Source organism: Vigna umbellata, chromosome 8 (assembly GCF_029865625.1).
Source record: "Vigna umbellata cultivar VRB3 chromosome 8, Vumbellata_1.0, whole genome shotgun sequence".
Classification (NCBI taxonomy): Eukaryota; Viridiplantae; Streptophyta; class Magnoliopsida; order Fabales; family Fabaceae; genus Vigna; species Vigna umbellata.
In genome coordinates this window covers 14,189,606-14,202,891 of record NC_142172.1, presented here as the reverse complement: position 1 = coordinate 14,202,891, position 13,286 = coordinate 14,189,606, and the positions used below count along the sequence as shown (strand labels likewise).

Here is a 13,286-nt window from a genome sequence, read left to right as displayed (position 1 = left end):
AACACATGACTCAACATAATGACACTAATTAATAATTAAAGACATAATTTTATTTTAAGATCAAACATACACCATCGTCATATAGAACTCACAATAAGACCAACAAAATTACTCTTTAGATCTCTAGAGTTTTAAGGAAAGATCCAATACATCACCATTAGCATTAGCATTAGCATGATTGAAATGACCATGGTTGAGGATTGGTTTCTCCAACAATTTGATTAATGGCTTTGTTCCATCAATTGGTGAAACTTCCATGGTAAGATTTTCTTGAGCCAAATGACCGTCAATGTGGTCTATGAGTGCTTGGAGATTTGGAAGAACATTCTTGCAAACTCGACATTGAAGTGTATTTTCATTTGGAAAGCTCATAATGTTGTTTGACATGATTTGAAACAAGAATTCAGTGAGATCAAATGTGAGTATTTCCAATGCTCTAATGAAATTTATATAAAAAAATATTTACACACATTGAATGTTCACATGATAAAAATAAATAAAATAAATAATATTTATTAAGAATATTTAAGGCATTAATTTTTATTTTATACGTTAAATGTAGGTTGTCAAAATATAAAAAAGTAACTGATATAATAAATGAATATATTTCTTTTATAAGAGTAGAGAAGGTACCTGAAGAGAAACTTTAGGAAAAGATACCACTTTCAATAAATCTACATATTTAGTTTTACTAACTCAAACTAGGGGTGTTTATGAGTTAGTTTAGACCGATTTAGATTTAAAACAAATGACTCGACCAAACCATTTAAGAATGAGTTGGTTTGGATTGGATCAATTGGATGCATCTATATATAAGCATATGAATTCTATTTTAAGAACAAATACATAATGTTGTTTAAAATTTCTCACTAAGAAGATAAACAATAGTTTTATATTTTGATTAATACAACATCAATTGATTTCATTTAATTGGATTTTTATATCACAAATCTAATATGGTTTGATTCAATTTGATTAGTTCAAATAGGATTCGATTGATTTAGATAGGGTTTAATCTTGGAAGGATAATTCAGGCAGGGTCATTCCATTTTGACTTACCTACATTTGATTTGCAAAAGGCAAATCAAGACAAACCACTTGATATAAGAATTGTAGACTAGTTTTGTTGGCCTCTTACGCATAATGGTTGGCTCGTAGGTCAAGCCAGATAAGCAATATCATAAAAAATTACACACAAATGTTGCAACAATAATTTTTGTTTTAATGTTTTACATCTTTGTTGCACCCTATAAGTCTACAATTGACTATATACTTGAAATAAAAAAGAACATATCATTAACACTACATCAAATAAATATGTCAAAATTAAATATTTAGTAAACAAGAAAAAATAAAAAGAAATTATTGTTTAAGATATTAAAAAACTATAGTAATTAACTGTCATCTTGTCTTGACTTCAAAAGCATAATAATTGTTTTTTCATTTCAATAACATCGAATATGGCCTTGGAAGAACTTTCTTCTTCTACTTTTTTTCATAATTATAATTTCCATCATATGCTAAAAATGAATTTAGAATTAGAATAATACAATAAAAGTTTTAATGTTTCGGTAGGTCCATTTTTTCGTCCCGAATCTCAAATAGGCCCCCTACTTATTTAGTGTCTCAATTGAGTCCTTATTTTTGAAAAATTGAAACAAGAGAGGCTTACTGTCAAATTGGACAAACATCTTTTAAGAGGTCATTACGTGACATGCTGACAATATTTTTTCTTAAGTTAAACCTTTTGTTACCTGCAAAACCAACAACAAGTGCACTGGTCGCAGCGTAGCAAGTGATAAATATCGTTCTCTCCCAATAGACTTATGCAACACATGACAACTCTTCCTTCCATAACTCAATTAGACATCAAAGTGACAAAAAACACAAGAAACTCTTTTTGGTATTTTTATCAAACAGTTGATGTGCAAGGAATTTAACATAGAGTATTTACAATTTGTTAAGACTAGAATTCATCCATTTCATTCTCATGCATTCACAAACATTTCAATTCCATTCAATAGGTGTTCAATTTCAGTTCTAGGTTCAATTCATATTTCTCAATACATCAAGAACCAAAATTCATGCATGAGTGATCAATCCAAAGCAAGCATTAAGCATAGAAATCGAATACTAACATGAATTGGAAAAACATATAGCATTAAAATCACAAAATACATAAGAATTCCATGTTTTACAACTAATCTCAACAAATAGGAAAAGCCCTCCATTGTGGAGAACTTAGGGTTCTACAAAATTGAAGAGATAGGGAAGAAATTGGAACCAAAGAGAGGATGCACAGCCTTTCCCAAGGTTTTTGGCAGTTGCTCCATGCTCCATTTGCGTCTCCCCTTCGCATCTCCATCTCCAATTTGTGACCCATCTTCTTCCTCAACCCAAAAGGGGAAAAATCATCATTGATGAAGCTTGAAGACCCAAGGAGGAGTGAGAGAGCTTCCCAACACCCCAAACACCCTCCAAGGGCCTCTCCCAATCTCTCTAGGTGAAGAATGAAGTGTAGGAGGAGAAGAATGCTCAAAAAAATCGCGAGACCCATGTTTAAATAACCCATTTTGACACATCAACACCGTCCGCGCTCAGCCCCCTTCCTGGGGCGCCCGGCTCGACAACACCAGAAATCAGCTTTTGTGCAGGTGGCGCTCAGCCCCCCTAAACCAGGGGGCCCAGCCTGATTTTTCTGCACTGCATCTTTTTCACTTTATCTGCAGATCTGCTTGCTCCAAAGGCGTCCAACATGGGTATTTGCTTCAAATTGATCTTTTATTGTCCCAAAACATGTTCTCTTGAGTTATTGCTTGTTTTCCTCCACTAGAATTTCTTCCTATTCATTTATTTCACACACTCAAATAAAAAGATTAGAGGTAAAAAAATAAGCATATACTAAATAAAACACAAGAAAACTAGAAAACACACTAAACTTGAGGATAAAACAAGGTAAAAGCTATGAACGAGTTGATTTATTCACAAAATATATACACAAAAACACGTAAAATCAATCGTTATCACCTTCTTGCTTGGGCGAGATATGCATTAGAACATTTTCGTGTAAGCAAAAACTAAGTTTCCTGGGCGAGATTTAGGCTAAAACTTGGGATGCCCACTGGAACATTTTCGCTTACGCGAAACTTTGGTCGCTTGGGCAACAATGTCCTGGAACTAAGGTTGAGCCACTGGAGCTTTTTCGCTTAGGCGAAACTTGGGTCACCTAGGCGAATCCTTTTAAAACTGTTGCCTCGTCAATCTAGCTTAAGTGAAAATTTTTAGCTTATGCGAGACCACGCGACCCTGTGTTAAAACTCAGAAAAGGAAGGACTGATTTATAACCACTTTCTTTCCAACACAGTGCCTTCTTTCCTCAAATTATAGGGCGCAAGGTATGAAGAGATAAAACAATGGTACTTTATCACAAAGAAAAGTGGTTTTGCTTCCACATGAATATGATCCCTTCTTGATTAAGATTCCTACTTTTTGATAAACCATTAACATCATTGCTGGTATTGAGGTAAGGTAACTCATTTTCATGGATTACACAACAAAGTATACTTTGATGAAATTCGACCCTAAAACATCTACCAAGAGAGCCAAACAGTAGACTGAATATAACACAACTTCGTTCATTCAAGATAGTCAAATACATTGCTATTTGAGTTTTCATTCACAAACTCACTTTAACATATCATCTATTGCATCTTAACAAAATGAATATATCAACAAAACTTGTGTTTCAATTTTCTGCATATCTCGCCTAGGCGAGAAGGTTTAGCTTAAGCAAAAATACTGTCAGTATGCTACGTAAGAGTCTCTTAAGTGACGTTTGTCCAATTTGACGACAAACCTCTATTTATTTCAATTTTTTAAAAATAAGGACCTAATTGAGACACTAAATAACTAGGAGACTTATTTGAGATTCTGGATAAAAAAATGGACATATCAAAACATTAAACCTCCTATAAAATTAGGATCATTAAAAAAAATTATTCTCCTAAAAAAATCTAAGCTTCTAATAGAAGTACAAATAATTGCTTCCAGAATTTTATGCAAGAAATGATTCGTATATATTTTAGCGATTTGAGAGTTAATATTAAATGTAAGTAAGATTTGGCTTAAGGATTTAAGCGTGAAGTAAAAGAATAAGAAAACAAAATAAAAGAGGGATGTCTTACTTGAGAATTAAAGTATAATGGATGTTTTATGTAGGTTATGTCAGATAATTCGTCGTACCCCGTCAATGACCCCTGCGAGTTGTAAGTTATATGGTATACGCCTAAATGGGTTAAAACACTCTCTCTGTTTCACATTTTTTTTCTAGTAGGTTGGTGAACCAACTTACTCATTGTCATCTCTTCTAACATCAAATTGAAGTCAAACTAATTAACCTTTTTCGTGAAAACGTTAAATTAATTATTCTCATCTTTTATTATATTTTAAAATTATTTAAAGCTTCTTTAATTATATGTCAAATGGTTTGATTAGGTTTTTTTTCTTCTTGAAATTCGAAATTAATATCCTTCTACTCATTCAAATTTTTAAAAAATAAATTATTTTATTCCCTCAATTCTTCTTGTAAAATATAATTTTAATTTTGAAGCACTAAATTTGAAAAATAAGTTTACAAAATTCGTTTCAGTCTCTCAAATTCAGTGTTCATATATTAAAATAATATATTTTTTTCACTTTTAAGAACTAAAATAAACTACTTTTTGAAATATGAGAAATTATCATAAATTTCAGAACTAAAAACGTGACAAAGCAATTCTAAATAATATATAAATACTTTGTATATATAGAAAAAATAACGACAATATAATTAGATAGCTACCATTGTTAGATTAATAAAAAAAATTGGCATATAGATGTTTAAATGGATATCAAACTATTTTAATAATTTTATTTATATAATTTTATGTATAGAAAAATGATTTGTTGGTAAATATTTCTAAAACATAATCCTTCTATATTTCTTATATAATATTATAAGAAAATTTATTATTATTAAAAAAATTTATAAGTAACGTAATAATTATAGACAAAAAAATAATTTTAGAAATTAAGTTGAGGTAATTATTACAGTAGAGTTTTGTTTGTGGCTAAATTTATTCACTGTGTTAACTTCATATTATTTTGTGGAGGTAAATTATCTACAAAATAATCATTTGCTAATGACATTCTTCAAATTATGTCATATTGATACAATAAACATGGTAAAAAATCTCCATTTGGATGACAAAAGTAATCCACCATTAAGAGATAATTGATTAAATGAAAAGAAAAACATACTTATTGATATCAAGGTTCAAACATAAAAATGTATGCACCATCAAAATATGACTACTTCAAGGTGCATAACTTTGCAAAGAGAAAAAAAAAATGAGGGATAATGTAATAGTATATATGGGATTTCATCAAGGTAAAAATAACAAACTCATTTTACTCACTACAAAATACGAGTTGTTTAATATGGAGGATGAAACATGTTGAATATGTTTAAAATTATGTGTCTTGATTAAATATTGTGTGCTTGCTTAGATGGTGGAGACCATAGGTAATTATGTTGTGCACATTAAAGAATCTAAACACTTTATCAATCAAAAAGCTTAGGATACTTAAAAGTTTAAGAGTTCAAATTGTAACAAGAAAGAACACTCAAGAGGGATAAATACATACTTAAAACACATAAATACATGAGAACGCTTTTTCAAAGGCTTTAAAGCTTATAAGCCATCACACAAGGAAGACTTAGATGATGAAAATGAAATATAATTTATCTCAAAGAAAATCCATAATAATGTTAATTTTTATCATTAAATTTAGTCATGCTACCTTAATAGAATAAACTCTTCTTTAAATGTTAAGTTACTTAGTTCCCCTTTTGATATTTTCTTTTTGTAAGTAATTGGATTTTGATTTCTCTCATCTAATTGTACCACTAATTCCCATTATTTATTGTTTAACAATTGGCACCAGGTCATGTTCAAAAGAAATAAAAACAAACATGTCCTTAAACCACAATCCTTTGTTTCGTTTTTTATTTTGTGCTTAAATAATAAATTGTAAAACCTATGTTTATAACCATTATCCTATCATGTTTAGCCTAACAAGCACACGTAGTATGGATAAATAAACATGTGTTTTTGCATATGTTTTTTTGTCTAATAAGCTTTTGCTTGGACAAATGATAAATCATATTTCATCTTAGAGATGATAAGCATTAAACATTTATGGTACACGTTGAAGACTTATAAACACTTACTCTCTTTATGTAGAAATTGTTTGATTCTTTATTTTTCTTAAGAGGATCTTGCAATGATATGCTTACATAAATATTTCTTGAATAGTGTGCTTAAATTGTGTTTACACAAACAACTTTTTTAAAAAGACAAAATTTTAGTGCCACATAGTCAACCAACTACAACAAGTCATGTGTGTTTTCAATAAGGAGGGAGAAGTTACCTTCCTAAGTTTGATAAGTCATGTTGTGTATCAAAGAAGTTGCACAAAGAAGTTATATGCATTTAATGGTTCATGAAGAACATTTAATGCATCCATGTGCTTGAATGTGGCTAGATGAAAGTCGATAAAGAAAAAAGGATCATAACCTCACAAAGACTCAAAAAAGTTTCATAATGATTCTTTTCTTCTGAACTCTGTATATAGAAGTTTTGAAGATGAAAAAAGGATTGATTTTTTTTAATGATAAAGCATATGTGTGAGCAAGAACATTGAGTGTGTTCAAAGCAACCTAAAAAAATGTTTATCATCTTGTATTTGTCTTAGATAAGAATTATTATAATCCAAATAATTCTCAAATATAAGGCATAAGTGACTACGATTTAATGAATGTTCAAGTCTTAGCTAATAATGACTACGTTCTAAAGAATATTCATATTTAGTTAGGATTGGTTGTGTTCCAAAAAATACTTGTGTTTAACTAAAAGTGGTTCAGTTTAAACAATATTTATATCATGCAACGATATGCCTTATTGAAACTTGATCAGGTTTATCAAGAATTGGATGTGTATATGCATATTTCAGAAGAATGGATATAAAAATACTTTGCATATAAATCTCTTCATCCTTTTTAGCTTTTATATTGTATATTATTATCTACAACTAACTTAAAGAAGATATTTTTTGTGAAGTTATGCCTGATGAGCTTTATAAAATGCATCGCTCAAGAAAAAACAACATTAAACTTCGTCTATTTATGTTTATCCAAACAAAGATTTACATAGTTTTTAAAAATATTAAAAACAAAATTCAACCATTTCTTTTATGGTGGCTTTGGTTACTATAGAGCCGTCAAAATGGGTCGAAACCCGTGAGCCAACCCGGCTCACCACGGGTTTGAGCCGGGTTGGGTTGAAAAAAAATGTCAAATTTTTTATGCGAGCCAATTTTGACCTGGCTCACTAAGAACCCGGCTCACATGGGTTGAACCCGTGGTGGGTCGGGTTGGCTCACCAATCCACCTATTTTTTTTTTAATTAAATCAAATTAATTAAATTAATTATTTAAATTCTATTTTTTTTTATTAAAATTAAATTAATTAAATTAAGTATTCAAAATGTATAACTTTTACTTAGTAATATATAGTTTTTTCACAAATTAAATTAAGTAGGAATATATCATTTCTTTTATCTTGTTTTTAGACCTATCTACAAGCATGACAGTTTTATCTTGTGCTATATATTTTTGTTACCGGCTATATGTAATTCCGTATGTCTTATTAAACTAAATTGGCAAAATTTTATGCTTGATAGCTTAAAATATATGTAACAATATATTTCTTTTGTTTCATTTTCTTTTATATTAATTGATCCAATTATTACTGTTTCAATTTGATCGATCAAAGTAACATGTTATAAGAATCTCGGAAGAAGAGAGTGAAAAAGAAGTTAATTAAGTGAGCCAATGAGCCAACCCGTTTAACCCACCAACCCGTGGTGGGTCGGGTCGGGTTCGAATTTTTTCGGCTCGCTAATAAATGAGCCGGGTTGGGTTGGCTCACTAAGTGACCAACCCGTGGTGGGTCGGGTTGGGTCGGGCCGGGTTACCCGTTTTGACAGCTCTAGGTTACTAGATGCACATAGGGGTGGGCAAATTGAATTGTACTAAACTATATTGTTAAAAACTGTATTGAACCCAAAAATAGTTCACTTGAACTGAACTAAACTAAAAAGTAGTTCAGATGAATTGAACTGAACTACTTTTTATCCTACCAAATTGCACTGCACTGAACTCAAATGAATTGAACTAAACTATAGTGTAAACTGAACTGCTTTGTTAACTACACTAAATTTAACTCATAAAGTTTAAGTTTTCAATACAAAATCAAATCATAACAGATCACAATATGGGCTGCCTTTTCAGCTTGCTCCAGCTGCGTCACCCGTCCAAAAAAGGTCAGCAACTGATTCACAAACTGTCAACAACTAACAAAATCCCAAATGTAAAACATATCTTTCAAATAACCTATTGTCCAAAGACTAATCCAAATATGAATTTCCAAAAACTCTGCATAAATATGGATCCTACATTGGATATACTTTTACAACATCTTATGGTTTATTATGTGGTAAGGTAAGTAATATTAGACCAATTAGGATGTAATAGAGAAATCAAGAAAAATGACCAGACTTGTATGCTTACGATCAACTATGATCTAATGTGCTTAGTTTTCTTTCAAGCACATCAACAAACATGTAGAGATCATAAATTTGAGAAAAATCAACCCAATGCAAATGATGAGTCAACTCCCAAGAGAAAAAGATAGCAAAAATGGCAACAAAATTCTGCTCCACGAAGAATCTTATGGTGGCAACGAAGTACTTAAACGGATGCAGAAGAAGCTCCAACAAAACCCCTAGAAGATGGCTAGGGTCGAGCAGCAGAGGGCTAATCGGGGAAGAGAGGAGAAGGGATGGGTGGCGGCGGAGAGGAAGAGGTCGACAACGGCAAAAAAGTTGTGACAGTGATAATTGAATATGAATTATGATGGAGAAAGAAATTGAGCAAAGAAAATAAGACAAAAAGTTAACGCAATTAACTGAACTGAAATTATTTAAAATTCAGTTTTTTTAAACTGAACCAAAGAATAGTTTAATTAGTTATTAGTATACACCAGTTTAATTTTTTTAAGTATAATATAGTATAGATAACTATAGTTTAGTACAGTTTGGTAAATTATGTCCAGCCCTAGATGCACACTAGTATCAATTATAAGAGAAGTTTAGTACCAATATCTTGAATCTTTTATAAACTTTGTGATATTACTATGAGTTATGATATATATACAAGTGTTGCTAAGATGTCACCTTGACCCCAACATACAATGAGAATAAGGGAAGGGGATATTGCTAAGACGTCACCTTGACCCCAACATTAAATGAGAATAAGGAAAGGGGATAGCATAGAGAAAGCAAAGATGTTATGTTAATAAGTACACCACATGACATACCATTTCATATGTCCCATCCATTATTTTTTAAATATCCACCCTTCCCTGTACACATTAGTTGCAACCCTCACTATACTTTTGTTAAACCCACCCTCCCCACCCCCCACACTTACCCATTGCTATTGTGACACCCATTTACATCTTTTATGACTCCTTCACAATCCCTTTCCCCTATCATAGTTGGAGACACACTATCCATATCCCTAACTTTTATGCTACCTAGACAATTTGCATCCCCATCCCTTTTGACGACCACTAACCAACTCCAATCCCATCTCCAAAAATCTCAGTAATCTCATCACAAACTAATGTTGATGTTGATTCATAAGTCACAATTGATTTGACTTTCCAATATCAACATATGATTGAACCTTATAGTTGAGGATAATAATTCATTTCAAATTTGATCATTCTTTGTATGTTATATACCAATGATTACTTATTCTCTCATAAATTTGAATGACTTTTCTTTGTAATTAGGTTTTTTTTTGCATCTAGATTACTTCTCAGCCTATAAATGTATTAAGCAATAAATTCTTGAGTCTTAAACAACATATAAAAAGTGATTGTAAAAAAATTTAATATCATTTTAATTCAAAATCTTAAAATAATAAATTTTCAACATTTATAACATTTGAAAATGTAGCCTAAGCATAATTAGTGACATGAAATTCATGCAAACAAGAATTGGTAGCTATTTGTATCATTAGCTTAGCCATAACCATTTTGAAAACAATAAAAGCTTCTTTTGTTCTGTTTTGACAAAGTTAACAATTGATCAGCTCAGAGAATATTTTAATATGTACCTAATCATGGATACATACATAATTATTATATAATAGCACGAAAATTTCGTCGTATATATATTCTATCGCGTCTTTTTCACGTCACTTAATAATTATAATAATTAAAATATAAGATAATTTTTTTTCAATATATTTTTTAAAGACTAAACTATAATGAAATTTTAATTTTAAATATGAAACAATATTTTTAATGTATGATGATTGACTATGTAAATAAAATCATATTATATTTCTTATGAGAACATTCAGCCACAATTATTATTGTCTTGTGATTCATAAATCATAATAACCCTTTTTATGTCCATTTCATATAACACATTCTGAACATTTATTCTCAAAGGTTGTAAACTTCATAAAACACACGACACCAAACTGAACTTTTAAACTTTTGTACATCCTTAAAAGACGACACACAATGTGTTTCAAATACCACAGTATGCCTTGATCCGAGAATCAGATTTTAAGGCTTCTTGAGTGAGAAAGAAACGTAGGTATCCATAGTGGTCAAGTGGTTTATAACGTAGAGGATGTTCCTCATCAACTAGCTCCTCTTCTGCTTCCATTATCTTACCAGCATACGAAAGTAGTCCCATCGAGTATCTTTCTTTCTTTGACTTTACTATAACTCTGTGTTCACAAGCTCGTATTCTTCCATTACTCCATACCTGTGGCATCAACTTTTAATAATTTAATAAACAAATATATTAAAAAATAAAAAATTTTATATTCATAATAATTTAAGTGACTGACCATCAATGCATCACCAGCCATGACCAAGAACAAGGAAGGTGAAACACCGACTTCAAACCATTTGCCATTCTTCAATTTGACAGCCAAGCCTTCTACCTTCTGATTGAGTATAGTTAGAAGAGCAGTGTCAGAATGAGGAGCCACTCCCAAATTACTCTCACCCACTTCTGGTATTCTGTATTTGTATCCTCTAAGAACATATTCGGTTGATTCAAGAAAACACTCAAGTTTCTTCCTCTCCACTCCATAGCTCTCAAACATCATTCTCTTCACAATATGATCCACTTCCACTATTTCCTTCGCATACGAATTCACACTTTCACTACTCACAAAACCAAAATCCAAAGGGTTAATATACCTATAACTTTCATGCACTCTTTCATTCTTTTCAAGCAATTAACAAGTTATATTAAATATATGTACTTAGATTTTAATGTTAATTATCATGTATTCTAATCTCATGAAATTCTCATCTTTCTTTTTCATTTCGTTTAAAAATTTCATTTCGTTTAAAAATAAGAATAAAGACATGCATTAATGCAGATGATCTAATAATATATTCAATTTCATAAAACTGACTTGTAAGATAAGAATTACTCTCACTTATATATTCTAAATTGATCTTATATGTAATTGATGTGAGACTTTCAATACACGTTAATATAACATCTTTTTTACATTATACATTATAATTTTGATCACTTTTACATTATTTATATCATAAAATTAAAAGTTATCATGATTTTTAAATCGATTAAAAACGTAAAATAAAATACACTGACAGAGTGCATGAAGTGAAACTCTTAATCCTGATGAAACCTTTACTTTTAGTCTATTAAGAAAATCAATCTAGCTTGAATTCCTTGATGAAAAGTGAAAGCATGAAAGTTACCAGAAAGCATGATTTCCTTGTGGCCACATAACATGTGTGTATTTCTGACAATCCTGAAAGCTGAGTGGATTCATGATACCTGCGGATTCATATAAAGGAATGTGAGGTCGCTGGCCAGAGTAGCTGAAAATAGGTTTATCAGTGGTTTTCCTTCGTTTTGTTTCTGTTGGGAGGTCAAAAAATTTCTTCATTTCTGAGTAAACAGAGTCATATGTTTCCGAACTTATGTTATCATAGAGTGCCAAGAAAGCACCATGATCCTCAAGAGCACTACGAACTACTTGACAAGTTGAAAGCCATGTATGTGTAGAATCTTTCAGATTTTGCTTAGTGAAGTCTACCACTGGTAGCTCACACTCTGTCATCACCCTTTGGACTTTAAGCTCCCAACCTACACATTTCTGTAAGATCTTAGACATATAGAATTTCATCTTCTTTCTTTCCCAATTCAATATATAATTTTTTTCAATTTATTTTTTAAGTTTCTATATCTTTTTAAAGACTTAGGGACATGTTTAAACTTAATTGAATCCAACCACTTCCCCTAATTATATATCTATATATATACACCTTTTTGGATTATTAAAATTAATGATGTTATTATTATACAAAATATAAATGCTAATTTGATATAATTAAAATACATATTGTATATTTTCAAATTTTGATTTTTATACTTTGAAATTCTAAAATAAACATATTAGATATAAAATTGTTAGTTTATAAAATCTCATATTCTCGAATCATATGTAAAAATTTTCTCTTTTTCATACTCTCACAGAAAAGACTCTATTTTTCTCACCTTCGCCGTGGCGTTCTCTCTCTCTGTTTTTCTTCTCTTCTCGAAGGTGTGTCTTCTGCCGCACATATTGCTTCCATTTTATAATGGGAAGGAGAGCAAACATCAAATCATAATGGTTGCTAACTTTCGGTGGTATACCAAATCCTTCTTCCTTTTTCGTTTCACAAAAAATTAAGTATGTGAAAAGAGGACTAAATATAAAATAAATACACCAAATTAAAATAAATAATTAATCAACTTTGAGATATCAATATAATTGTAACTGAGATGTTTGTCTAACTGATTTTGTTTACACCAACTTAGGATAAAATATTTTTTATTCTTAAAAATTTTAATTTTTTTATTCATTGAACTTAAAAATTGTTAGATTTTTTTGGAATTTAAATAACATTTTCTATAATTTGAAAAAATCATTAAAATTGTTCTTAGCCATGTTCTAATAAAAAATATAATATGACATGTTCTTATTATCAATATATATGTTCTAATAAAAAATTATAAGATGCAACTTTTAAATATAATACGACATGTTCTTAGCCAATATAGGAAATACACTAA

At 30.4% G+C, this 13,286-nt stretch overlaps 1 protein-coding gene across 1 annotated transcript; it reads right to left on the bottom strand.

The window, feature by feature from the left end:
* Positions 1–10,508: 10,508 nt before the first annotated feature.
* LOC124839680 (putative 2-oxoglutarate-dependent dioxygenase AOP1) lies at positions 10,509–12,755 on the bottom strand. The gene is made up of 4 exons (XM_047315577.2): positions 12,729–12,755; positions 11,927–12,317; positions 11,035–11,356; positions 10,509–10,949 (listed from the first exon to the last, which is right to left on the bottom strand). The coding sequence occupies exons 2-4, from the start codon at positions 12,289–12,291 to the stop codon at positions 10,707–10,709; spliced, it is 930 nt and encodes a 309-aa protein (XP_047171533.2). The 5' UTR covers positions 12,292–12,317; positions 12,729–12,755; the 3' UTR covers positions 10,509–10,706.
* Positions 12,756–13,286: the final 531 nt, after the last annotated feature.